This window comes from Falco punctatus, assembly GCF_963210335.1.
Source record: "Falco punctatus genome assembly, chromosome: 2".
Taxonomy (NCBI): domain Eukaryota; kingdom Metazoa; phylum Chordata; class Aves; order Falconiformes; family Falconidae; genus Falco; species Falco punctatus.
The window spans coordinates 63,839,815-63,867,368 of NC_137581.1; the positions used below are offsets into that span (position 1 = coordinate 63,839,815).

General features: G+C 37.7%; 1 protein-coding gene across 5 annotated transcripts in view; it reads left to right on the forward strand.

Moving 5' to 3' along the window:
• Positions 1 to 27,554, forward strand: part of ARHGEF7 (Rho guanine nucleotide exchange factor 7) — a 164,911-nt gene that overhangs the window by 132,530 nt on the left and 4,827 nt on the right. For 4 of the 5 annotated variants that reach the window (XM_080375528.1, XM_080375531.1, XM_080375530.1 and 1 more), the window contains 10 exons: positions 15 to 74; positions 1,279 to 1,425; positions 3,294 to 3,380; positions 6,752 to 6,830; positions 8,111 to 8,250; positions 8,908 to 9,132; positions 11,103 to 11,196; positions 14,060 to 14,149; positions 26,467 to 26,566; positions 27,198 to 27,252. In XM_080375528.1, the coding sequence (XP_080231654.1) occupies positions 15 to 74; positions 1,279 to 1,425; positions 3,294 to 3,380; positions 6,752 to 6,830; positions 8,111 to 8,250; positions 8,908 to 9,132; positions 11,103 to 11,196; positions 14,060 to 14,149; positions 26,467 to 26,566; positions 27,198 to 27,252 (1,077 nt within the window). Of the gene's footprint in view, positions 1 to 14; positions 75 to 1,278; positions 1,426 to 3,293; positions 3,381 to 6,751; positions 6,831 to 8,110; positions 8,251 to 8,907; positions 9,133 to 11,102; positions 11,197 to 14,059; positions 14,150 to 17,356; positions 17,534 to 26,466; positions 26,567 to 27,197; positions 27,253 to 27,554 lie in introns of all 5 variants that reach the window. The other variant, XM_080375532.1, reaches the window with a different exon arrangement.

Consider the following 27,554-nt stretch of genomic DNA (forward strand, 5'->3'; position numbering starts at 1 on the left):
TCCGTTGTTTTTAGGATTATCATCCGGATCGTCCAGATATTCAAAAATCCATGACTGCCTTCAAAAATCTTTCTGTAAGAGTGATAAAAAATAGATGGTATATTTTAAATAGAATGTTTTCTATTCTTATCACCCTCTATTGCTTTAAAAAATGAAGCTTTTTAGTAAATATTTGTATAAGAAATTTCTGAAAGCCTGGAAGTTGATGGTGTTTGTGAGCAGGGCTAAGGATGGTAATTTGCTGGGGAGTTATAGCAAATAGGTTACTGATGCAAGAGCCACATGAAGCATTCTGCACCTCTTGGTCTGCTCTCTTACTCATGCTTCTGCTTTTCTACTAGTTCTAGCGTAACTAGTGTCCTGAAGAAGGGCTCCTTTACAACAATTGAGTATATTTTCTGAGTTTTTTCTAAAGGGCGTTCCTTCTAGGGGAATGATGTTGAAGCTGGGAGAGGATTAAGGGGAGAGTGCTAGTGAAGTTTAGAAGATACGAAACTTCTAGTTACAATTGGAGCACGAAGTCTAATTTCAACAGATGAGCTGTCTGTTACTGTCTTTAAAACAAGGGAAAAAACACACCTCAACTGCAACAAGCATATATTTAATGCAGTCTCAGTTACTATAAACTTAATGTTTTGTGCTTCCTGTTAGGAGTGTGTACTGGTAGTAACCTGGCATTTTCTATTTTTTACTTTTAAAGCAGAAGTTTAGCATTATCTGTGTTCAGAAGAGGTTTGAGGATCCTATTCTATTGGGTGCTTTACAAACAAAAGGAAACAATTTTTGTTGAGGAAAATTTGAATGAATGGGAGTACAGCTAGTAGGGCATGCTGGAGACGTAAGAATAGGTGCACAAGGTTATATACACATAGTTTGCACAATTGTCTTAGCTCTTTTTACTGAGGGAGGATGATCTTGATGTATAGTCATGTGTATTTGTGACAGCTTTGTTAATCTTTTCTGCTAGGGCTAGCCATTTTTGGTTGGAAGTACAGAAATTTAAAATGTAAAGAAAGGAGAAGTTTGAGCTATGACTGAATTTGAAACAATAACTGAAGTCAGTATTTTGAAAGGAAAAGTAATAATACTGAAGCTAGTGAAACTGGCTTTATAAGAAATAGTGGTAATAGTTATCTAATTGAAAACACTGCAAGTTAGGTGCTGTCTTCTGTGTACTACAAGCACAACAGTAAATACAACTGTAGTGGTATTTCTACCCTTAACCTGCTCCAAATTGATAGAGTTGATAGAGATGGTATTTTTCCCTGTGTTTGTTAGGCACAATGTCAAGAAGTACGGAAACGGAAAGAACTTGAACTACAAATACTGACAGAAGCTATCCGTTGTTGGGAGGGAGAGGATATTAAAACACTTGGCAATGTGATTTACATGTCCCAGGTCATGATTCAGTGTGCTGGAAGTGAGGTAACGTCCTTCTGTTTACTACAGGTCTTTCCATTTTGAATAAAATTAACTATAATCATTACTTTAGCAGAAATAAACAGAATGCTTCGGAGACCCTAATCCAGACTAAAATCTTTCTCCACTGTTTTAAGGCTTTTACTACAAAACCTGAAATAAATTTCCTTGAAGATGATGAGTGGTTTCATCTGTAAAATTTAGTGAAACATAACCAAATGTATCAGTTTAAACATTGTAGTAAGATGATTTTGCAGGACTGTTTCCAAAGTACCTAATTAAACAGGATTTTCCATGTGCAGTTATGTTAGCATGATCATTTTGCGTAGCAGTTAGTGGTGTGTTTTACGTAACAAAAACTTTCAAGTTTTGTTTTGTAAGGTGTCTGAGGCACGCTCTTTCCTTGCTGTTTTGGACACTTTGCTTAAGTCATAGATTTTGAAATACAAGCTTGAGAACCAAGTGGTTTCGGAGAAATAGAATAAAGAGACATTATACAGTTGGAAGTGATGCTGCAAGTCTGGGGTGATTTTTTTAAAAAACAAACAGAACACACAAGAGGTGGTCCTACCAGAAATACTGTTAAAAGAATCTTAAAACCGAGTGCTAAAAGAAAGGAGATGTTTTACAGGTTACTGACATGTTTTTACTGTAAGTTGTTCCCCTGTAAAATCAATGAAGCTTTGAACTTGATCCGGGCTTTGAATTGCAACCTCATTCAGTCAGTTTCCACCCTTAGAACAAAGATGTCCATAAATATGAAGAAAGAGAAAAGTGTTTATGTAACTGAATATTTAAAAAACTGTCACCTGTTATTTCTCTCAGGTATTTTGTTAGGTGTTAAAATAAATAAGGTTCAGTAGAGCTGATAGTGCATCTTCTGCAGTTGTGTCTCCTCCTGGTCTTAAAAACAGAATGAAACCCAGCCTCCACTGTTGTCATGAGCTGAAATGTCAAATGTATTGGACTTCTAGAAGTTTCTGTATAGCATTACAGCTTTTTGGCTGTATAATCTAGATAATAGAACAGCTTCATTTAATCAAAAGCACTTCATTTTGTCTTTTTAAAAATAAGACACTTGTAAATGTTTATTTTAAACCAGATAGAAACATTAAATCGTGGTAAGGACTTGCATTGTTTTGCAAAGATGCTTGAAACTGAGATGATGGCCTTGTCAAGGGATATATTTTTTGTCATTAAAATTAAAACATTATACCTTAATGCTTCTCTCTTTCCTTGCTTGTCTACAGCAGTAGATTAGTAGTAACCCCCCTTCTCCTTCCATGAAAATATTCCCAAAATAAAACCAGAAAGGACAACTTCATAAGTGAAACCAGCAAATTAAAACCAGAACAAAGTAATGAGTAGTTTTGTTGCAAATATAAGCATTATTGTTTCTTTCATATTCTTTTTCTACTTTGGGGCATAGTCCACAAAATTAAAAAATCTGATTTCTCCAGTTTGAGAGCCCATGGTCTTGACGTTACAGTAACAGCATCCATCTAAATTATATTAAGAAACTGTCCAATGTGTAATTTTGGTTTTCCTGAAATCAGCAAAACAGTTGTTCATTATTTAAGGTCAGTATTTCACCCAGACTCTAAAATTTCTGTCTTAAAATACTAGGCTGTACTCTACAGGAAGAAGTATAGGCATGTGTTACTAGCATTTTTCAAGTGGAAAAATAAAGTAATTCTGGCACTTTGTTTTTTTTTTTTAATTTTGTGGAGAGTTTATTTTGGCAGGAGCAAGTATTTGTGGAGTAATTACGGAGCTGTAATATTGATGGTAGTTTTTAATAATATAAAACAGAAAAAACAGGGGAGGGGGCTTGTGATGTTGTATTTACTCTTTCATTTTCTTTTTTTGATAAGGAAAAGAATGAAAGGTATCTTCTTCTCTTCCCTAACATTTTGCTAATGTTGTCTGCCAGCCCGAGAATGAGTGGGTTTATCTATCAGGTAAAGTAATACGTGTACATATGTGTGTAAATGTGGTGGGGTGCAGGTTTTTTTCCAAATGGTATTTCATAGGAAACTTGGAAGGATTATTAAATGCCTGCATTTGTAAACATTAAAGGTAATTTCTGCTATAAGAACTGGTCATCTGTTTTATAAAATTCTGGGCTAGAAGCCCAGGGTTTCATTTTTGCAGCTGTGACTATCAGCAAGGGGTTTTTTAACCTTATTAGTAGTAGCTAATGAGAGGAAGTATCAGTGGCTTTTTGGACCTGTGTAGCAAAACAATGCTGTTGTACAGGTTTGTTAGTGCTCTTTGCTACTGGAGTATCACCAAAATTATACTGTACTCTCAAGCTTTCATTGGTGTGAGTTAGGCTGTTACCATCTGTTTCTTCAGGCACATCTACATTAGTGTGTTATTTTTGAATTGTCACTTTTGAAATGAATCTTCTAGGTTTCTCTGTTTAAGGATCTTTGAGTCACTGTGTAGAAGTCATTTCAGGGCTCACAGAGTGGATTCCCTCTGGATGAAGCTAGAAGGCATGCTCCAAAAGTGCATTTGATCTGCTCCAACTACTCTAGCAGAGCAAGCACATGAACTGACTTTCAGTCCCTGGCTGCAGCCTAGACCTAGCTGGATGTAACACCACCCAAAATATGTACAGTGTGGCCTTCAGGACCTTGGCACCAGGTGTTGCACTTGACAGATCCTCTGCTCGCAGCTGGTAGACAGTGTCTTTGAGCTCTCTACCATGATTCCTAGCTGCATACTTGTGCCTGTTACGGCACTGCAGACATAGAGCGAGCCTGCTATAGTGCAGGAGGATCAGTGGCACTTGGCTTGGCTCCCCTGTACCACTGGAATACATTTTGCAGAAGTTCTTGCATTTTGGGTGTGTAGTTGCAAAGACCCCTGAGAGGTGAAGTTAAAGCAAATGCACAGTCCATGACTTCCTGAAACTTTTATGTATGTTCTTCCAGTATTGCCACGTGGTTTCCAGACATTACGGTAAAGCACCAAAAGCAAGGGAAAAACTGCAGCAAAGTTCTAAAAGGAACCAGAGTTCTCACCTGCTGTAACTACTTCTGTAAATCGGGCTCTGGAGCAGTTTGTTCCTCTCTCCTGAGCAGCGATTCACCTGCTGTGAAGGAATGAAGCACAGTCATTCTGGGTTCCTATGTGATCAGCCACAGCCAGTCACAAACTGTGTGACTTTTTTTGTTTTGTTCAGAGCAAATAAACTCAAAATGCCATGTCTTGATTTCGTATCTTACCTGCCACAGTAGTAGCTGGATTTGTCTGAGGCAGTGTTGTATTAGGTGGCTCAGGTAGGCAATCAAGTTTGTTAGCCTTGTGCTGCTCTTAAGAATTTTTGGCCAGCTTTGTCTCAACATTGATGGAAAAAGGTGCTAGAAAAGGCAGGTGAGCTCTGTATTCAGAGTGGCACATCCAGAATTTCTGATGAAGGTGGATTCTTGTGTACTGGTTACAAAGGCAACTGACTGGAAATTTGGCATGTTAACAAGGAAACAGTATGAAATGAAAAAATCCCTCAGGCTTTATTTTGCTCTCCTATTGTACATCACTTACAGTTCTTCCTCTTCCCTCCCACCTCGTCCTCCAGCTGCACAGCATTGTTCAGTAAATAAGCAATTTTCTGTGCATGTGTCTTCAACTTCTATTCAGTATGGCCACAGCCCTTTCTTAGTGTTCACCATCCAACCCTCTGAATGTAAAACTCTTAATTCCTCGTAACCCCTCCTGTGACTTTTCCCAACACTGAGAACTTCTCAAATTTTTATGATTACATATTCACAGCAAGGATAAACTTATTTCATCACTGTGGCTCAGAACCACATCTGGATTGCATAGCATGGGCTGCCTAGACTTTTTTCCTGAGATACTGCTCTCAGAACTGGGATGGATATGGACAGAAGATGATGCAGCTCCCTCAGTCATCCTACAATTACGCCCCCCCTGTATTTCTGAATACTAGAGTTATCACAGGCTTCAGATTTTCTGGTTGATAGTGCTGATATCTGCCACATGAACTAATGGGGAGAATTTTCAGTAGTGCTAAACTGAAGTCACAAGGGATAGAGACCATACTTCACAGGAGGGCTTCACAATTGTTTGTTCAAAGAAAGGGAATAAAAATAATTCACAAGTTCATTTCCATTTTCTCCATGTTTTTCTGACTTTATTCTTTTTCCCTCCCTGCTTAGTGTATCCCTATATTCCCTTTCCACTTACGTCAGCAGTTCTAGCACCTCTCTTTCATTGTGGTTGTGTGCTGTCTTATTCATGAACCAGTAAACACAATAAAACAAGAGAATTTTAGGCTGCATTGTAGTGCGCAATGCCACCATGTTTCTTCCAGTAGGGAAGCTGTTGCAAGAAAGCTCTTCCTTTCTCTTTGACATCTTGGGCTTGAGCATGCTCTGTGCATACAGAATACCAAGTGATTTTTAGATTCCAAGCTTCTAAGAAACCTTTGTCCATTCTACAGTCATTAGGAAATAATTTTTTTTTTCCTTTTCCCTCCGTTGGAGCCAAAATTCCACAGGACATAATATTTGCACTTTTGCCAGCATGTGCTGAATAGTGTTTCTGTGCAGGAGAATACAGGATCTGTCTTAACATTATAAAAGTTGCAATTTTGGTGAAGCCTTTCATCCTAACAATGTTCAGTCTTATTTATTCTTGTTTATAACGGGCCAGAAAGTTATCCTATACTGACTTTTTTTTCTCTAGCTTGACTAGGTTTAGAATGAGATGTTATCTTCTGCAGACTTAAGATGTTCTGCTGAAACTTTACAGATTTAAAAGTGTTTTTACCATTTTTCTTTTACTTAAATATTTCTGTGAATGAATTTAATAGTGGGGTTAAGAGACATACAACTTCAGTAAATGATTGATGCGTGCGTTAGGGAAATCTTTCTTTCTAAATCTACTTGTACGACAAACCTTATTTTGAGAGCTAATCAAATGGTTTGCAAACAAATAGCTTAAAGATGAGTCACAATTGTCTCTAATAATAATATAGTAATGTGGATAACCCTGTAAGTCTCGTTTTCAAGAAGCTGAGGCTGTGATGACTGACCACTATTACATTTGTATGGATCTCATAGCCTGCAGAGACTCACTGAAGTCACAGGTGTCACTTACAGCGGTTGGACATATTAAAAACTTCCAATATAAGGTGTTTGTGTGTATTTTTAAATGTCTTTAAACCTGTCAGTGTGTGTCCGTCAATTAACTGTGTATGTCTTTGTTCAGAGCTTGAAGTTTTATATAATCTTTATTTGGGAATGTTTTTGTGTATTTTGGATTCAACTTCAGTGTTACTACTTTCTTGTTTTGTTTTTAGGGAAAACTGCCAATGACAGGAATGACTATCACAAAACTAGAAGACAGTGAAAACCATAGAAATGCATTTGAAATATCAGGTATTGACCATAAATATTTTACTTACTACTTCAGGATATGCTATTTCAAATGTCGGATGTCTTGTGAAGGTGACCAAACAAAGGCACGGGTTGCCTGATCAGATACCCATCCTTGGAGATACTCAAAAGCCCTCTGGGCAACCAGCTCTAGTTGTCCAGAAAGTGCTTGAGCAAGGGGGTAGATGGACCTGCAGAGGTCCCTTTCAGCCTCAACTACCCTATGATTATACAAATTTCATAAGGCAGCTAGACAGAGCCTCACTTGAAAGTTGCTTTTTGCTGCTTAAGCAGTTAAACTATCTCTGCATGGGATTCATCCCCAGATTTCTGTATTTTAATGAATGGAGGCAGTTCAAAGTATGCTACTCACTGGAAGAAAAGGAATTCCAGAGGCTCTGGAAGAACTTTAAGCAAGAGCTTTCTTCTAGAAATGGTCCACCTCTTTTTGAGAGATCTTTAGCATCTTTAATGCTAATGATGGTAAGCACTGTGCTTGCTTGGGGTAACTTCTGTCTGTTAAGTCATTTGGTTCAGCATGCCTTACATCCCTGGACAATTTAGAAGACAGTGGGAGCGGAGTCCACATGGTGGAGCATCATTCATTTCCTGAATCAGTTCTGCCTCCAAGCAGGTTGCATTTAAGTAAAGTAGTTTTGACCCTCTAAAGTGTCAGGCAGTATCACACATCAGTGCTGTGAGGCAGAGGTAGAGAGCTGTTGATGGTGTATGAGTTAATAGTTACGAAGCTGACCTTAGATGAGGAATATGATGGGTTATAATTGAGTTAACTGCAGAAATTAAAGTAATCTTTGGTTAAGATTGCTTTCCCAAGTGACTTTTGTCTCAGCTTTAATATTAGATTCAGACAAATTTCACGACTTTGAGAAGATCAGCAAACTGTATTTTAAAACTTCTATATTGTAGCTTACAGACTCAAGAATGACTTCTTAAACTATGTGCTGGCTTTCCTAGGGAAGATGGAGAAGCGTAAGGCTACTAGATGAGCCTGTCTGTTTCTTGTCATTAAAGGTTGTGTTTAATTATTAGAGGTGGGGGAAAAAAGTAGAGCTCCTATGCTTGGCACAAGAACAAATAGACGGAGGAAATGTCTGTTAAAACCTGGAAAAGCGAGATGCAGTTGTACTGAAAATACGGATTAAAATTTTTGCTTAGTACTTAAGGGATATAATGCTTTAGGAAATCAGTGTCTTTATAATCATATCAGATTGAATAAGTTGTTGTTCTGTGGCTTCCTACATCTTCTGTTTTCTGTCACCTAGGAAATATGATTGAAAGGATACTAGTGTCTTGTAACAACCAACAAGATTTGCATGAATGGGTGGATCACCTGCAGAAGCAAACCAAAGTCACAACTGCTGGGAATCCCACCATTAAACCTCACTCCGTGCCATCTCACACGGTAAGAAAATGCTACTGGGTTGAAATGAATGTGCAATTCATGCAGAATTAGGTTATCTGGCAAATATAGTACCTTGTAAATCAATTTTTAGCTGTTAGTAACAAGAACTGAATGTTATGACGGTAGTTTAATGGGTCAAAAGATGATTCTGCTTTCACTTGTGTGAGCAAAGAATAAAATGCTTAGAACTTGGTGTAATAGTTTAACAGGGTAAAAGAAAATTCATTATCGTTACTTATTCTATTTTGACCCAGTAATACATCCATGATCTTTTAAGTATCCTTAAAACAGTAGTTTTAATTGGTGGTGTGCTTGACAAGCTGTGGAGAAACAATTTCCTTCAGTACTTTCTTTGGGTTCTGCATTTGAGTTGTTGGATATGAATGGATCTAAATTTAGCTCCCTCCTTAGTGGTGAGAGAAGTAGGAGCAGGGCTGCTTGTAGCTGTTCTTTCTTTAGCACGTGCTCTGTAGTAGGCAATAAAAAAATTCTTTAAGCTCCATTTTTCCCAAATAATAATTTGGTGTAAAAATTTTCAGAGGCCAGCTGTAACACACAGAAGCACTAGATAACGAGTGAGATTATTTCACCAATCCTTGATAATACTCTTTATTATGATAATACACTTTCTTCCCATCACCTTTGTGTGTTTGACAGCTTCCTTCCCATCCAGTAACACCCTCCAGCAAGCATTCAGACAGCAAGCCGATACCACTGACACCTGCGTACCACACTCTCCCTCATCCTTCACATCATGGGACTCCACATACCACAATAAACTGGGGACCTCTGGAACCTCCAAAAACCTCTAAGCCTTGGAGTCTGAGCTGCTTACGGCCTGCACCTCCATTACGGCCTTCAGCAGCTCTTTGTTATAAAGAGGTGAGATACACAGCCAAGAAGCATGACTGTGTAGCAGGCCTGCAATGGGAAGTTTAACTTTCTCTTACACGCCACCATTTTACAATTTTGTGCACATGTTCATATGAATATGATTTAACAGCCAGTGCTGAATCGATGGTAATGGACTAGTGAATGCTGGTTTTTTCAAACTGGAATTCAGTCATGCAGTTCAAAAAATCCTAAAGCTTAAGAGAGGCTTCCCCCACCTCCCCCAAGTAGTTCCACTTATTTCCACTCTTAATCTTAATAAATAAGATATTTTTTTATGTTTTTTTCAAACTAGCAGTTCATTTGTTATGTTGATCATCCAGGCTTATTGCAAAGTAAGTTATTTGCTAAGCACACTGTGAAGTATCTAGGATAAGGGTTTTGTGGTGCTTCAGAGTGCTGTATCAAATCATTCTGAACACCTGTGGTAGTATAACTGACTCTTGGTTCCTCAGTATTTATCACTGTTATGAGGTAACAATAGCATATTTAAAAAACAATGGTGGATATCAAAATATATGTAATGTTTTTGTAATCAAAAGGACCTGATGGCTAATGTTAATATTAGCAAAAAAAAAAAAAGTGTTTAGATTTTAAGATGCTGTTGGATTTTTGAACTAGCGTAAGGTACGAAACAGGAATCTGTTCCAAGAGAAATAAAATGTGGTGGGTTTAGCCATAAAATCATGGTGGTGGTAGGTTAATTTGGTCCTGCTGCTACATTTTGCATGATTTTATAAATACTAAGAAAAATGTTAGTTTTATATTGGAAGTCTGTGTGTATGTAAGGAGGAGAGTATTGGATGCGCTGTGGCTTCGTGATACTATCTGTCTTTGTCATGCGTTCTCATGATACTCATCTAGTGAGAAGCAACAGGACCCAGAAAGAATCATGCGGTTATGCCTAAAAACATTTTATTCTGCAAATATGTGATGTTGACAGAAATGTTTTATTTTTCAGACCATGTAAATTAGTTTCTTAGAAACTGTAGCCTAAACACTGTGCCTCAGTGTGGGGTGGCTATATTTTTTTGTGGTGGCTGTGTATGTGTGACTTCATTTTCTTCTGTAAATCCCCTAAGCAACAGGGAAAAAGTGGTAGGTGGTCTGCAATTGGGGGATTAGTATTTAGGCTTAGTTGCTACAAAAGGTTCTTCTGTTTGGTGGGTACTATATGCTTGTTTTGTAACTTAAGTTAAATTCTTTCCATTCTTTCATGTGTAGGGCGCACTAAATTCTTCAATGTGGTAAAATTTCAGTCATCTTTAGTGTTTAGCATACAATGATGTTCAAAACCTGTCTTCATCTTCTTTAGTCTGTCCTGCTCATTCAACTTTTTACTTTCTTGTTCTGTATTTTTATAGAGGATGTCTTGTATCCTTAAGGTAAGGGGTAGACCAGTATATTCCTTTTGTTCCTGTAACCTAGCGTTGTTCATGTAAATTAGCATGACCACGTTTTGAGCAGAAATGCTGTATTTGTTGCTGTATTTTTTTTGCCGTAGAGCTTTGTAAGAACAGACCTAAACACGTACAGATTTTGGCTTTGAAGAATATACTACCTGCCAAGCTTCCTTGTTAGGTCCTTTTTTTACCTGCTTCTAAATAGACAAGTAAAATGGGTTGTTTCTTCAAAAGGCACGGGGGAAAATACCTGTGTTAATGTCTGCTTGCCTCTTCCCTTCGCTCTAGCTCCCAAACAGCCTGCATGCTTTTGCAGCAGCTTTTCTGTATATTTCTGTTAATAGATAAAATACCTGCTTTTGTGTATAGTTGGAGGAAGGGTAGAGAGGAAATCAGCCAGTTTAGGCAAATGGGATATGCCAAAAAATACTAGTAAACTTAGTTTTGGTGCTGTTAGAAGATTTTTAGTTAGTAACTCCTGTATTTATCTTAGAAGTTAAACTTTTAAAGTATTGTAGAGAAGCTCTATTCCTTTTTATTTTTGTTTTCCCCACACAGGATCTCAGTAAAAGCCCTAAAACAATGAAAAAGCTGCTTCCCAAACGCAAGCCAGAACGGAAGCCATCAGATGAAGAGTTTGCACTGAGAAAAAGTAAGGAAGATTTGAACAAATGTCCATGTATTACAAAGGCTGGAAATAACATCAGTTTAAATTTTGTGCAAGGTAGATGTATGATGTAAGCAAGTCATGTGATTCCCTCTCCTGTCAGGGGAGAGGGGGTAGGTATCTCCAGAGGGTTTGTTTTATTTACCTTAGGTGCTTATGCCATGATGGTATTAGTTGCTTTCTGGGGCTTTGCTATTGACTACAGTGGATCTAGGCTTGTGAAGTGCCTGTTTCTGTGTTCCCTGCAGAGGGAAGTGAAATTGACCACAGAGCCATGTAAAGTTCAGTAAGGTAAACCTGTCTTTTAATACCTTAAACAACATTTTGAAGATACTAACCTACTTTTGCATAATACTTCGCAACTATGTTCTTAAGCTGATCCTCATAGAATCTGAGCTGGGTGTTGGAAGGCTGGGCATTGCTGCTGGTTCAAAGACTAGTTGCTTCTGCCCTAATCTCCTAGAAGTAAGGTCATTTGCTAGCATCTGTGTCCAAATGAATTTTAGAGCTTTAGACTGCTGGAAGTCTGAAGAACAACACTGAACTGAGAGAGACTGATGAACGTATAGAAAGACAGAAGGGTCAAAATCTGGGTGTTGGGATAATTTGGGGTGGAGGGAGCATTAATGTTATCAAGCAAACACAATATTCACTTAGTTGTCACTGTCACTCTAATTCATTCTTAAAAGTCTGTATGAATGTATAAACCAATGACTTGTATCAATAAAAGACAGGGTGTTTAGGCTGAAGGCCAGATTATTTTACTGTGACTTCAGCTTCTCTGTGTTTGTCCTTCGCTCATGGGCGAAGATAGAAACGGTGCCTTGAGTGTTCGATGTATGAAGTGTGTTATCATGGCCATTGTGTCTCACTGGTTTATGTAGGGTTGGAGAGAAAAAGCTTTTTCTCAAGGCACTGTTGGTTTGGGTAAGGTGGAGGTCCTTCTGCCTGTTTTGTGCGTTTCATATGGCAAAGGTGAAGATAGTGGATAGCATGATCCTGTGCTCATGGGTGTGCAAGTGGACATTTTATTTCAGGATGTTTTATCCTTACAGAAGGTATCTGTTTAGGAAAAAGGAAAGTACTGCAATACAGTATCATTTCATATGTTGGAGGATAGAGTTTCAGTACTTGTAATGACACTGGTAAAGCTGTCAACTTGCAGATGTTAAAGGTCACTTAGTGTGAGACGAGATAAGAGTTGTTTTTTGAGGGAAGGAAGAGGCCTATAACTTCCGAATACATTGTTCTACTCCTAATAAAATTAACACCTTTCAGTATTCTGTATGTAGGAGATAACTTGCAATAAAAGGGATTTTTTTTGGTGGCTTTAAGTCAGTGTTATGTACAGAAATACTGATTCTTGTTATTCACCACTCCCCCCCGCCCCTCCTTGTGTCAGTAATTAGAAGCTTCTGTTATATGTTAATGCTCCTTCAACCTTTTCCAGCTTGTGGAGCTGTAAAAGTTTTCCACTGAGGAGCTTCCATTGAACTTAAAGCTTGTTGATAGACAGGTTTCCATTTTATTACTTACGATCTCTGGAATCCCAGGGATTTGTGGGCTATGATTTGAGAAATGCTCTGTCAGATTAGCATAATACCTTTGGTTTGTCAGTTATTTTAACTGAGTCCCCTCACAAAATTTATTCCAGAAGTGAAATATTTGTCCTGCTACAGTAATAATATGGTGCTGCGCGCTAACCACAATAAAATCCAATTACTTTTGCTGCCTTGAAAGAGAAAGGACTTGTACTTCAGTGTACCTGTATCCCTTAAACTGTAGGGAAACTAGATCAGGTGAAGATAATTTCTTCAACAGTTAGTTGAACAGCTGATCCTGACATGTATGGACAGCTGGCTTTGTTCTGGTGATAATAAATCACAAAAACAAACCTGATGCATTGGCTGACAGAGAATACTACTACATGTTGATGTTGAAGGCAGTTCAGATTTGCGCAGCAGAAAATCTTCAAGCCTAGGTATTTCAAGCAGGAAAACAGGAAAAATGTTTTTAAAACAACAAATCTTGCCTTGCACACAGACTGCTAATTCCATGTAAACTAATGGTAGAGGTACCTCTGGATTCCAGTTTGGTTGGAATTTCATTCTGTTGAAAGTAAACAATTTGACAGCATTTTTACTGAATTCCGCAAGAAGATTTGCTGCGGAGCTTTACCTTTAGGAAAATGTTGGTAAACTTGAATAGTTAAATTTTTTTCAGTAGTGCTGTTTCTACTTTAAAGTCTGAAGTTTAGTTACTCCACTTTTCACAGATGTACTTATGTGATAATGACATCTTTCTTACTGCACAGCGGACTTAAATTGTACGGGCGTATTAATTATGCTGTTAATTCTGAGTTTAATTTTCATTAGTGTGCTGCTGAAAGGGGTAAACCTGATATATATACAAAACACCAAAGTTTTCAAGGTTTCTGTGAATTAATATTCTGTTCCTTGATGTCTTTGATTAAATAATGAAATAATGCATATATAACAACTGGAGTATACAGATTTTTCCCAGTTTAATGGCTGTTTGGTTTAGAACCAGAGTGATTACACTTCAAAACATGTTCTGTGCGACTTCAGATGCTCGGAAAATTTTTTGAATGTGTAATTGCTCTGACTCGGGATTTTTCCCCGCAACATTCCAAAATAGTATTTTTTTGCTGCTTAAACTGTTATTTTGCTCACTGAAGTTTGATTTTTAAAATGGGGTGATTAAGAGAATTCTAAAGGGTTAATTGGGCAGAACTTCAGACTCAACTGAAGTCTAGTGATTTACAAAGGCTTTCCTGTATTAAGAAACATAACCATGTTTAAAACTTTATTTTTCCTATTGATTCTAGGTACAGCTGCTTTAGAAGAAGATGCTCAAATTCTTAAAGTCATTGAAGCATATTGCACAAGTGCCAAAACACGTCAAACACTAAATTCAAGTAAGTTAGAAAGTACTGAAATGGCTAACTAAAACACAAATTAGATAGTTTATGAAAGAGAGGTGTATATTCTCTGGCCTTTGCAAGTAGCAAGCTGGACCTGGAAGAAATAATAACCTGTTTCTGGCTCATTACCCGTGCTGAGTGTTTAACTATTGAATGCCAATCTTTCAGGATTTAAATAAAAGAAACCAACCAAAACCCCGATGGTTATTGCTTGTTATGGTTTAAAACTGCACAAAACCTTTACCAATGATGAGAGGTGTCTGAATTGAATATGACAGTCAGTATACTTTTTGATAAATTTCAAGAAGCTGTTAAGTAGAGAGGAGGAATGAGTAAGTCCTAATTTTGGAGGAGTGTATTTTTGTCTTGTTCTGTTCAACAAAGACTTCCACTATGGAAAAGTAACCTAGACCTGTAAACATTTCTTCTATTGCCACTAATTGTTTTAGTATTAATTTCAAATTTTAATCCCATTATCATAATTTCAAGATAAATTGTTCTCAGATCTGTGTGTTGCTTAAAGCCATTTTTAGTTTCTCAGATCAATACCTAGCTTATTGAAAACCTGTAACGTGCCTCTGGGGTCCTACTTCATTTAATCCAAATCAAGGTTGCCATGTGGAGTTCCTCTGTATTGTAAGTAAAACACTGCGCAAAGCAGGGGAGTCCACCAGCATGTGTTCCATTTACACAAGGAAGGAGAAAGTGTGTTGCGTTTGTTCCGATTTACAGTTTTTGCAATGTTGAGTACCAATTTAGTTTGGGGATCCTTGGAACACAGTATAATGATCCTAAAGTACTTGGCTGGTTTTGCTGTTGTCTGGAATTAGAGTGGACATTATAATTTACTCCTTGTCCACTAAACCTGTTTAAATTTGCGGTATTAATCATTGTTACCACTACTCACAGTAGCACCTGTTTTGCTTCGAAGCAAAAGCACTTTATGCTGACAGTTGAGAAGTCTCCAAATGAAATTGCGAAGTTAGTTCATGGATTTTCCTAATACATGTTCATTTTCTGTTATGACCTTGAAAAAAATCCAGCTACTTTGCATTCATATGCAATGAGACTGTGTAGTGAGAATATGGCCCTTGTATTAGACTGTATAAACTTCTCAAGTAACAGCAAAAACCTTCATTTTATTTTTTTGTCTTGATGAACTGTAGGTCTCAAAGGTGATAAAATTAGCTACCATTACATAGCTTTCAATGTTTATAGCCCTACAGTCATTACAGTAGGGTGTTTAATTGGATAAAAGGGAATGAATGTGTTCAAAATTCTGAAGATATACTGTTGTTCCAAACAAAATTAAATGAGATGATTGCTGTTTAAATGTCTTGAATGTGTTTATTGTTTCCAAGGATAATGTGACAAGAAATTGTTGGGGAAACATTTGCACTTGCACAGTAGTTTGTGTGTGCAGATATAAAATAGATATGATTTTTTTTTGCTCTTTTGCCTATTTTTTCCTTTCTATGTATATTTAAGAAATATACATAGTGCTGTGGGTATCATTGCATACATCAGAAGTCAGCAGCTTTTATTTGCTCTTAATGCAGCAAGAAACTATTTTTTTTTTTATTAAGCACATGGCTGCTTTGGAAAGAATAGTGTTGTCATCCAAGACTTTAAGCTTTGGAAGATCCATTGGTAGACTGGAATTGGAAGTGGGGAAAAAACAATCATGCTGGAATTGCTTCTGTGGGAGCAGTAGTCAGTGTAGAACAACAGGATGAAAGAGTTCCCTTTCATTTGTGGAACATGCCCTTTTTTCACATGCTCCTTTCTTACCTTCATGTTAATATTCTGCCTGTCCCTCACAGCACTCGTTTGGCAATTCCACCTTAATCCAAAGCCCAAGGAGTGCTGCTTTTGGCAACATCAATTCAGCAGACCTATGGCACCAGTGCAAACTGGTAGGGAGCTGTAAGAGGTAGCAGAGCACCTTTTTTCAGTTGTTTGGGTGGGGAAGATGCAGAGTTTAATTTGAGGAGACAGATGCAAATAAAAAAGCAGAGTTTCACTTTCTCCTGCTTGTTATATACTGAGTCTGTTTTGCTCCAAACAAAGGCTTAAAATCTTTTGCAATATTGTATGTATGGTGGTTTCTTAACATGGTTTAAGCGTGGCCACTTAACATGGTTTCAGTTCTTGGATATTGCCAGGCCTTTAAAAAATAAAAAGTGGGGGGAAGGAGGAAGGGAAAAAGTGTCCTTAGCTATGTTTGATCAACTACCCTAGACATCTTAAAATATTTAATTGGGAATTTAGATCCAGATAGAGGCATGTAGGAAGAAGTGTGTGAGGGCTTGAAATGGACCAAGCTGTGGTGTTAGCCTCTTGACCCTGTTTTTCTGTGAGTGAGTTAATTTACTACATGGTTAAACGAATAACAGGGGGTACAGGCACAGAAAAACTGTACTTTGATGGTCTCCTTGAGTGGGTGCAAGATGTTGCTGCTGATTTAGAAAGTCAGCAGCCCTGCTCTGCATGAGAACCTTTGCTTTTTCCCCTGCATTTTCCTCTTTACAGTGGTGACACAAGCACTTCTGTGGCTGTGTTGTGAGCTGGTGGGAAAATGACCTGCTTGAAAAAGAATCTTTTGTAGGGTTAGTTTTCATCTGAAACTGTTCCCTGACCTGGCTCACCAAGCAGCTGTACAAATGACTGTGTCATTGCAAGGGAGGGAAAGGATGGAGGTACAGATGTGCTGATGGGGAATGGGCTGTTGCTTTTCACATCAGCGCTGGATCATGCTAGCTTACTGTGTTTATTGCTCTGTGCCCAGTCAAATCCCCTGCAGACCAGACCTGACTCCATACTTGAAAAGAATCTAACTCCCACTTAAAAAAAAAATAATAAAAAAATTTACTTTCAAACAAGATTTGTGTTACTCAAAAATTCTCAACAAAAGCTGCTTAAAGTTTAAAAACCACTTCAAAAATTGTTCTGTAACAGTTCAAACATTGTTATGCTAAGTGTAATTTATACCTAAACCCCAGACAAATTAAAAAAACCAAACAAAAAGAAAAAAACGACAACTTTGGTGCCTTTTTAACAATATTTTCTCTTTTCCTTCTCTTCCCATCACCTTTTTGCTTTTATTTCATGTGTTTGGTTGTGGCTATTCCTTACGTTCTCCTCCTCATCCCACCTCTGCCTATCCACATCCACCATTTCATTTCACCTATACATCCTTAGCATGGCAAGGCACTGACCTGATGCATAATCACGTCTTGGCTGATGATGACCAATCAAGTCTAGACTCCTTGGGTCGTCGCAGTAGTCTTTCTCGTTTGGAGCCTTCAGACCTCTCAGAAGACTCTGACTATGACAGTATATGGACAGCCCATAGTTACAGAATGGGGTCTACATCTCGTAAGAGCTGTTGCTCATATATCTCTCACCAGAACTAATGCACTTCTGAGCTTTTTCTTAACAAATGCTTGTTGTATCACAGCCTGCTTTTCTTAGATGTTTTCTTGCTGTTCCTTGTCTCTTTAATGTGATATTTTAACAACTTCTGAGGGAGCTTCTGAAACTTCAGTTATACCTGGTGGAAGGCTCTATTGCCAGTTCTATACACGTACAAATACATCATTCCAAGAAGTGTATATCCTGTTAAGGATGATATTTCTTGAGGGTTTTTTTTAACTGACAGATGTTAATTTGTAGCTCTGAATGGTTTTGTTTTTATCTTTCTTTTGACTTGGTCAGTGTAGCAACAGGTCCTTTCTCTTTTTTTTTTTTAATTATTTTGGATACAGCACGTTTTTGTATTTTGTACTGAAACCATACTGGTTTGTGAACTGAGTGCCAGCGATATGGAAATACCTTAGTGGTAGTGGTTGGATTTTCTACATGTTACTAACAAAATACAAAGGTGGTAGAGTAAGAAAAAAGCAGTTTAAAAATAAGCAGTACAAGAGCTGTAAAATCATTCAGATATTCACATATCTGGCCCATTTGGAAGAGCATTTGCTAATCCATAAAAAAATTCTGGTTTTATACTGCTGCCTCTTCCTCATTGCTTAAACGTTTATACAAAGGACCGCACGGCTCTCCCTCCACCCCAGTCTGGCAGTTGTCATGAAAACCCGGCAGTCCATGCTCATTACATGCAGTGTTTTGATAATCGCATGTTACCTATGGTCATACTGTCACTTAACTGTATGCAGTAGCGTGGCAGAAAGCAGGGTCTAGCTGTTTACTTGCCTGTTAAAATACACAGCTGTCAACTCTCAATTGACCATTCTTCTTGAAAAGACGAGATGCAAGTGGTTCCCCTGATGGAGGCTTGAGTGTTCAGCATCTGAAACTCTAGGTACAGCTGTGATCACGTTGGCTTGTTTGACGTTCTGAATATTAGAATGCTTGGCTTTTGGGTTGTACTGTTTGGAGCATGTCAGTGACAGATTTTACTGTGTTTTGTAACTTCTCTCATGAGCAGGTTTGTTTTCAGCAGCAGCTCTTCACTTACAGTCATGTTGGCTTTTCAGAGAACTGTGACATGCTGTGCACAGCTGAAGGTCTTGAACCTGCACCTGGGGCACTGCTGGGGTGAAGCGTGTGTGTGTTCTGTCTTGTGGATAATGTAACTGGTATCAAAACAAAAGTGACAGTGTTTTCTAAATCTCTGTTCGCATTAGGGAAAAGCATGTGATGAAGGGACAGAAACAGTTCTCATTTTCACCAGGGTCCCTAAATGCAATCCCCTTACCCCTTTTCAAGTAAGCATGTTATCCAGTGTTCGGGTATTACTCTATGAACGAGTTCAGAATAATCGTGATGCAATTAACTGCTGCCTGGGAACTTGATCACGCTGATTGAAAGATAATCAATACCTTTCTAGAAGCAGGTTACATGATCAGAAAGTTAGTAATTGCCAGATGTGCATGATTCCAGAAGGTGGTCAGTGTGGAGAAGCTGTTTCAAAGCAGTACAGATCTGCAGATTTGCATTCAGTCGTGTTTGATCACCTGCTTTATCCGCTCTCACTGTTGTTGGCATTCCAAAATGTGACTAACAGCAGCAGCAGTTCTTACTGAGGAGGGGTTTCAGGGTATGTTTCACTGCTAGTTAATATATTAACGTAATGACCAGAAACTTGCATATGTTGAACTTTTTTCAAGGTGGAGGAATATTGCTTAGGGAAATAAGTACATGTGCTCCATACCATTCCACAGTGCATTTGTAACCCACTTCACTCGCCTCTTCCTTTCAGTCAGTTTTTGTTTTTTTAACATATACGGAAAGTATGGATTTGTTTTTTTCCTGTTTCTTAAGCTGTGGTGTTCTAGTTAAAAATGTTTTCTGCATTGGATAAACAATAATTCCTTTATGTCTGTTTCATGTTATATAGTGTAAATATGAGTTTGTAATACAGTTGTTGCACTTGAACTTTCCTTATCACACAGAATGTTTTGTTATCCAGATCTGAAGATTTTGACTTTCTATGCACCAAAGCTTTGACAGTTTACCACCATTAATTATTGTAGCATTTCAGTCATTAACTATTATCATAATTAGGATCTCTCATATTCCGTATACTCGTATTAACGTCACCACACATTTAAAATCATTCCATGTCTTCAGTGTTAGAGGCCATAAGCTATTGTGAACTGATCAGGAGTATTAATGCAAAATGCTTAAAAAAAAAAAAAAAGTGGAAATGGTGGTATTCAGTCCAAAGGTTCAGTGTTTCTATTTTTGTGGAACTTCAGTCATGGTAATAATAGTACCTTATGTTTATGCAATTCTGTAAATTATATGTGTACAGTTACAAATACACTGGGAGGATGGAGAATCTGAATTGCAAGGTAGGTTCAAGCCATTGTCAGCTCCTCTTCACATGGCTTATGCAGTGTTTCCATAAATTAGTATTTGCCATAAATTGAAACCAACCAATATTAATTGGGTGTTTTGCATAATCTTGCTGAAACACAGTAATGTGTATATAGTGACGTAAAACATAGAAAAAAATATATATTGTGCACTTCATTTGTGAATGGGAGAAGCCATCTTTAGTAGGTGACTGCCTTTTGAAAATACAAAATGGATGTATATCTGAATGTTGCATTGTACTGTACAGTATGCATATTGTTTGTGGCTGCCTATATCAATTAAGTGTTTTGTTTTATATAAAAAGGACATCTGTTATGTACAGTTGAAATAAATTTTGCATTTGCTAGACTGTGACTTTAATATTTAATTATTATGCAGGGGGAAAGGACAGCAAACTTGTAATTTAACTTCCTTTTCTCCCCATGCCTCTTTTCTCTCCCTACTTTCTTCCTGGAGGAATCAAATGCTGAAGTGAAAGACCTTTTTTGACATACGTGTGTACTCATTGTTTAATGTAGTTGACAACTACAGGAAATTCAATGTAATGTGGAGTATGTATTCTTCTGTATCCTCTTTTTTAATAGCTATTCAGAGATGTTGCCTCCCTTTCCACTTAATTGATTCTGTTTTCTTCTTTTTCACTTTTTGGATCGGTGTATTCTCAGTGAAAGCACAGACTGAATTTTTGGAACAGTCTAAAACTTCTGCAGGTCCTGTTACCAGGGAGAAATTTTATGAATATGATACTGGTTTCTATAACCTTATATTTTCAAGATTTAATATTACCACATTTTTCTCTTTGAAACAGGAGTTCTTTAGTGTTTCTACTTAAAAGATGCTCATATTTGAGTGAATTTAAATGAAATTATAACCTAATATACATACTAAAATGTTTACATTAAAATAAACAAAGTAATCACCTACTTCTATTAAAAAGTCATAACAATTTTTTGCTATGATTGTAGCAACTCTAGTTTTAGCCGTACAACCCTCTGGTTGGAAGTTTTTGTATTGGTTAGTGAAATACGGCAAGTTCAGTCGGATAGCTCTTTCCAAATGTTGTCTTAGAAATATCCCACTTCTTCAGATGGTGTACCTGTGTTTCAGACTCTTCATTCTGTTCCTATATGGCTAGCACTTACATATGAAGTTGTATGTGTTTCAGTCCACTTTAATTATTTTCATTTTACTTGTCAAAACATTTTGCTGTAAACTGCATAGATCTGTCATCTGAGTTATGTGCGGTTTTTTTCCTGTTTGTGTATCACTATTAGTTAAAAACCAAAACAAACAAAAACTTCGTGCCAAAACCTTTTTTGTTACTTCCAAGAATTTGCAAACAACAGTGCACTTTATACAGTGAACCGAAGTTTGGCCTCATGTTTGGATTCTGACTTGGTTTTATCTGTACAAAGGTATTAGAGGGCTCCCTTTTGACTTTAGCAGATCCGTAGCATAGAGGATTCTTTTTCAGTGTTTTCATCTCAACGGCTGCAGAGTCTGGGAGCACCGTTTTTGGGATTCATCGTGTTAGGACCTCATCAAAGATTCATTGAGAAAGAAAATGTTATTTGGCAGGTCTGCTCATCCACTTTAACATGTTTAGTGTAACTAATGCAATGAAACATTGTATTAAGTGACAAGTAATTCTTATTTTTCAACTAACATTTGCTTCTCCAGGAAATTTACCCCTCTGTACATGCCAGTGGCTAATGGTAGATATAAACAGTTGTGTATGCAAATTCTTGTTTTTCAGTGGCAGTTAAGACTTATGTCTTTGCTTGAGCTTCTTACCTTATGAAGAGAGCCTAGTAAAGTTGGTGAAAAACAGAATTGTATATTTACAAGTACTGTTTCTAATTTTTGACCTTTATTGTCCTTTGTTCCCCTCCTTAGCTCTCCTAATCACAATAAAGGTATGAAAAAGTGGAGAAAACAGCAGTACTTAAAAGCTGTGCAACAGAATCATTGCTGCCTCAGCTTATGCCATGCATTTCTTAGAATTAACCACAGTCACCGTATGTCTAACTTCAGTAGTTAGTTGTTCAGTAGTTCAGTAGTAGGTTGAGCCTTCTCCTCCAGACAGCCAGCTGGAGGAAGGAGCCCTGTTCTTGATTGACTGGGGAGAGCTGACCTTTAATTGAGGCCCTGAGGTGAGCTACTTCAAGCAGGTGATGTGAATACCCACCTCTGTTTTACTGTTGGCTTAAATGGTTCCTGAACAGACAAGGTCTTTGAACATAAGCAGAGACTTAATATCTTCTTGAAGTGAAAATTCCATCCCCCTTCTTCTCTTCCTTCCCTCCTGCCTGATGTATTAAGATCTGTGCATAACTTCTGGACTCTCTTCACATGTGTCTGCTAAATGGTTCAGAACAAAGGATCAGACTGATAACCAGTACTTCTGTCGGGAACCAGCATGGGTACCACATCAAATTTTGTTTTTTGGGGGGTTTTGGTTTGGTGTTTTTTTTTTTTTTTTTTTAAGATGTCCACTCCCTTTGGAGGAGAGTGAATAAAAGGTTGGGGTTGTGCAGTTACGCTTGCAAACAGACTTCACTGAGAACCTCTGTGGCATTCGATCTGTGCGCTAGTTTCTTCCTCTCTTGGTGTTAAGACCGTACTCCAGGGCTAGGAATGATGTTCTGCTGGTTTCAGACAGATATAAAGTGAACTTCCGTCATGAAGTCTCAGCCACATAAACATCCAAACAGGTTTCAGCTTTCCTTTTTTTTTTTTCCAAAACTGCTTGCTGGTTTGGCTGATTGATTAGGCTGGAAGCAGGGGTCAGACACTGAAAACTAAAAGCAGGGGGCTGTTGCCCAACACGCCTGTTCTGGTATCTCGGGTGTTGTACCATGTTTCATAGTGGGTGTTGCTAAGGTTTCTAGCCATGATCTGAATGCCAGGTGGGCTATGCTGTTGTTTGCCTTACTCTGGAGACTAAATTTGCTAAACCTATAATTTAGGGTATGGTATTGGCGAAAAGCATTGTAATTCTTCATTCTCCACTCTAGGGCTGGGAGGTACTAACGTTGAAGAGATACCTTTCTTTTCTTAATGGAATTTAATCGATGGAAACTTGGTTGAATCTTGGTCGTATTGGTCAGTAGTTTTGCCTTAAATAACAGACTTCTAAATGGTGGGGTCATTCTTCCAAGACCCTGGATTTAGGAGTTCCCCGTTGAAAAGTTACAGCAATTTACTCAGCCTTAACATTTGTTTGCAAGTCTTGAAGTATATGGGTTTGCCAAAGATCCTTTATTCTCCCATCCACCTTAATTCCTGAATACCCCACAAAAAACCAAAAGAAAAAATAAACCTCTGTTTTGTAAAGCTTTGGGGGGGTGTGTGGGTTCACTTTTTTTTTCTTTTTAACTAGTACTTTTGCTTGCGTTGGCTCAAGGTGATTTAGGGTCAGAGTTGTTGGAGGTAAATTTAAACGTCTTTTGGCCTGTTTGACTTGGAATGAGACTGAGTAGTGTCTTGTAATAAAATTCAGTGTGAAATTTAGATGCTTAAGATTGAGGAATGGCAGATATGACAAACTGAAGTAACTCGATTCCTCTGCGCTACTTCATGAGCATGTGGAATATGTCTCAGTGAGGTGCTTAGGCTTATCTAAGTTACAGGAACTTCCTAGAGCATCCTTCTAGTACAACTCTGCGTGAAATACCCACTGTGCTATAACACAATCTTCTCTTCATGTCCTAAAGCTGTAGTTTGTAAACTTTTCTGGGGAGAAATGGTCATATAGAGAATAGACTTGAAGAACATGGTGGAGGCACAAAGGGCAGTTTAGGGAATATTGCCGAGTTCCAGTAATGAGGTGACTGCTTGAAGTTTGTTCTAGATGTATAATTGCCAGAAAATTAATCTTTTTTTTAAAAAAAAAAAAAAGCTTCTGGCATAACTGTTGCAGGAAACAAGACAGGAAGCTTTGTTTTGCGTTTAGAACTTGACACAAGAAGTCTGATATTACTGTGCACATACTCATTTGATGACTGAGTTCTTTGTAACGGGATAGATGTGCTATGTGATTGTACTTTTGATACTTAGCAAGTGTTTGTAGGGTTTAGGAAAAAAAATCCAAAACAAACATGCAAAAAACCCTGCCAAAAACTCACAAAAAGCAAAACAATGAAGGGTTTTTTGCATAAGTACAAACCATAAGAGCACCGAGGGTTCTGAGATACAAATAAATCAACTGCATGACCCAAGGTGTTGGAGCAATGAAGATGAGTGATAAACTTGTGATGTCCTGCATTCCACGGTAGTTAGTTTTTTGTGGCACAGGAAGGGCAGTGGTCACAGCAACAGTTTTGCATTGTGTGTGTATATGTACTGTGTGGTCTCCTTCTGTGTATAATGTTGGTGAACTTTTTGTTCTTAATGAAACTGCGTTCTGTGTGTCAATAGTATTGTTTACTGTGCTATGCTGTACATACATCAAGATATGCTGGTGTAGACATCTGTTTTACATGCATGTGTGTATATAACTGTACAGCTGGGACATTTTTTTTAAAAGCTGTCTACTCCATGCTATTTCTGCTTTACAAGGACCCGTGTTAACTGACCAGGCAAAGGCAACTGGATGCAGCTTTATACAGAGATCAATACAATATGCTGCTCCATTTGGGTGAAGGGAGTCACGGGTGAGAATCGTGTGGCAGTTCTCTCCCTTTGGTCACTGTCTCCCTCAGCGTGTGCTGGGCTGAGGTGCTCCACATTGGTACAGAGACCCAAAATGTGTTGGTCTGGTAGCAGCTTCTGCCAACTAATTCTTAAAACAACATTTAGCTTAGTGTTTTGTGTTACCTCCTGGGTTAATAAAGCAGAGTAGTAACCAATTTACTGAAAGAAATACAAGACAACTTCTTAAAATTAGCGATTGACAGCGCAAACAGGGAAATGTCCTTGAGCACCATGCAGAGTTCGGATGTGCTTGTTTTATAGGTTGTTCCTTCCCTGGAAAATAAGTGGGAGTGCTAGGGTATTTATTAACCTAAAAAAATGTCTTCACTCTGTAAGATGAAGAACTTACGGCTTTCAAGGACAAGATTCTGTTCTCAAATCTGCAGTTATCTTTATTCCATAAAATTTTGACCATCGTGTACTGATACATTAGACCTTTACTGTCAGCTTAAGGAAGCTCTTTTCTTCATTAAAGGATGTTTGTCATTGTTTGCTAAATAGTTTAAATAGTTTAACACGTACTGCTAAACTGTGGTCTCTACAAGCTCATTGTTCAGAACTCAAGACTGCAGCTGTTAGGGAAGTTAAGTATTTTTCAGTGAGCTTAGTTTCTTTCATTTTTTTTGCATGATTAGATGATGTATTTTGTCATGAGCCATAAAAGAAAAGCACTCCTGTCACAAAGCAGCAGTTCAGCAAAAGAAGATGTATTTCCCCTGACAGGCATGTATCCTGTAGTACCAAGTTATCAGTTGAAACTGTACTAGACTGAAGACATTCCTGGTTAATGAAAATTCCATTACAATGAACTGGTAGGCAAGTGTACCTTGTTTGTTAAAACCGATGTCTTGGTTAAAAGGTGCAAAAACTTTAGTGCCTTACCTGTTCTGTTTCTATTCTGAACAAATGCTGAGACAGCAAGTTATTTACAGACCTTCTTTAAAAAACCAAAACCAAACCTTGTGATTTGTTGCAGCCTAATTAAATAACATTTCTAGAATGCATACTTTATGTATGTATAAATGGATGCACATGTCTGAGCTGTAGATTTTTCTGTTCAGAGCTACTTTTTTAGAATCTGTGTGTGTTATCTTGATATAAATTGTAAAAATTGTGAAAAATGTTTTTAAGATATTGGAATGTTTTTTTTATTGTCACACCATTAAGTGCTTTTAAAAACATAAAGACAAAGTATATATTTGATTTGATAGGAATTTCTTATAGGACTAAAAGGCTGTAAGTGTATGTATATGTATGTGCATACAAAATTGTGTTGTTTATAGTGTTTCAGGGGAAAGGAGTTTTAACTACTTTTTTCTTCCATCGTTGTATCATTTGATACCACTGTTCTGCTCCTTACTGATAGAGTAATTGGTTTAGAGTGGAATTGTTTCTTCAGTTTGTGTCTGTATGAGATCAGAATCTGTCCATGAGGCTTAAATCACTATTACATGAATACATGTATCTCTGTCAGCTGTGGTGAATTTGTATAGCTTTTACTGAGAGCTGAACAGTGCACTGTCGGTTAAACGGTATAGAATCCCCGTCGATGACGCAGGAGTTGTCAGCAGCAGGATAGGAATGTCATAGTTGTAAGGCTGTAGTTGCCAATGTAGAAAATGTGTGAGTTGTGTGTGTGGAGGAAGGGAGGGGGATGGAAGGTGATACATTTTGGTCAGACAGGTGTATCATGGAATGAATGAAACAGTAATCTTCAAAATGCCGCAGCAATATTTGAGAGTTGCTCATTTTGTAATTTATTTTTGCAACAGGTTCCCGTAAAGAATCAGCTCCTCAAGTTCTGCTTCCAGAAGAAGAAAAAATTATTGTAGAAGAAACTAAAAGTAATGGTCAGACTGTTATAGAAGAGAAGTAAGAGAACATTTAATGAATGATGGATTAAAGTAGTAAACTTTGCACTCTTCTTTCTCCTCCCATCTCCCATTATAGTAGTGTATGTATGGCATATTTGTCATAGGGAACAGAGCTGTCTGGAGTATGCTGGCAGTTCTCTTAAGTGCAGCTGGCCTCCGTTTAAATGCTTGTGGTCTGGTTTCTTTGTATATTCTATGCAACATACCACTTCTTGGCACGGAAGGAGTAAGTCTCACTTGTCCATAATTTTTCCAAGTGCTGTAGGATTTCAGCACTAAATCGATTTCATCTTTCTAGCTAGTATGTGGTGTCATTTTGGTTTTTTGATAAGGTATATGTTGGAAATGAAATACAGTTCTGTTACAGAAAGCTGTAATGCAGAAACCAGCATAGATCCATAATGTGCTTAAGAGGTGTATCCTGTCACAGAAGCTGGTAACAGATCCTTGCCTTACTGAATATAAGTAAGGATAAGAGACAATTTTTTTTAACATAAGTTTGAAATTAGCTGTTAGCTGTGGGTTTTGGTGTTTTTTAAAAATGCATTTCATTTAACGGTGTGTCTAATAATAGATTTAGAGATGTATTTCTGAAAACCGTTGTAACAGATGGTCTTTTTTCATTTTAGAAGCCTTGTGGACACAGTATATGCATTAAAGGATGAAGTACAGGAGTTACGACAGGTAGGTAACTTGCTACATTTATAGCAACATGGAGAATGGAAGGATGGAAGTCTTATAGAAATAAATATAGCTTGTAAATTGATTCAGTTTGACAGGAATTAAATTTTGGACTAGATTCACTTTTAAAAGTGAAAGATCAATTTGACAAAAAAGCACCCTCTGCTGTGGTTATCAGTCCTTGGAGCACCAACCTTTGAGAATAGCATTAAGTATCCTCTCTCTGAGGTAACTTACGAAGCTCTTTTCATTTGGTTTTGGATGTTACAACTTGTGAAATGTTTGAAGTGTTAAGCAAATCCTGT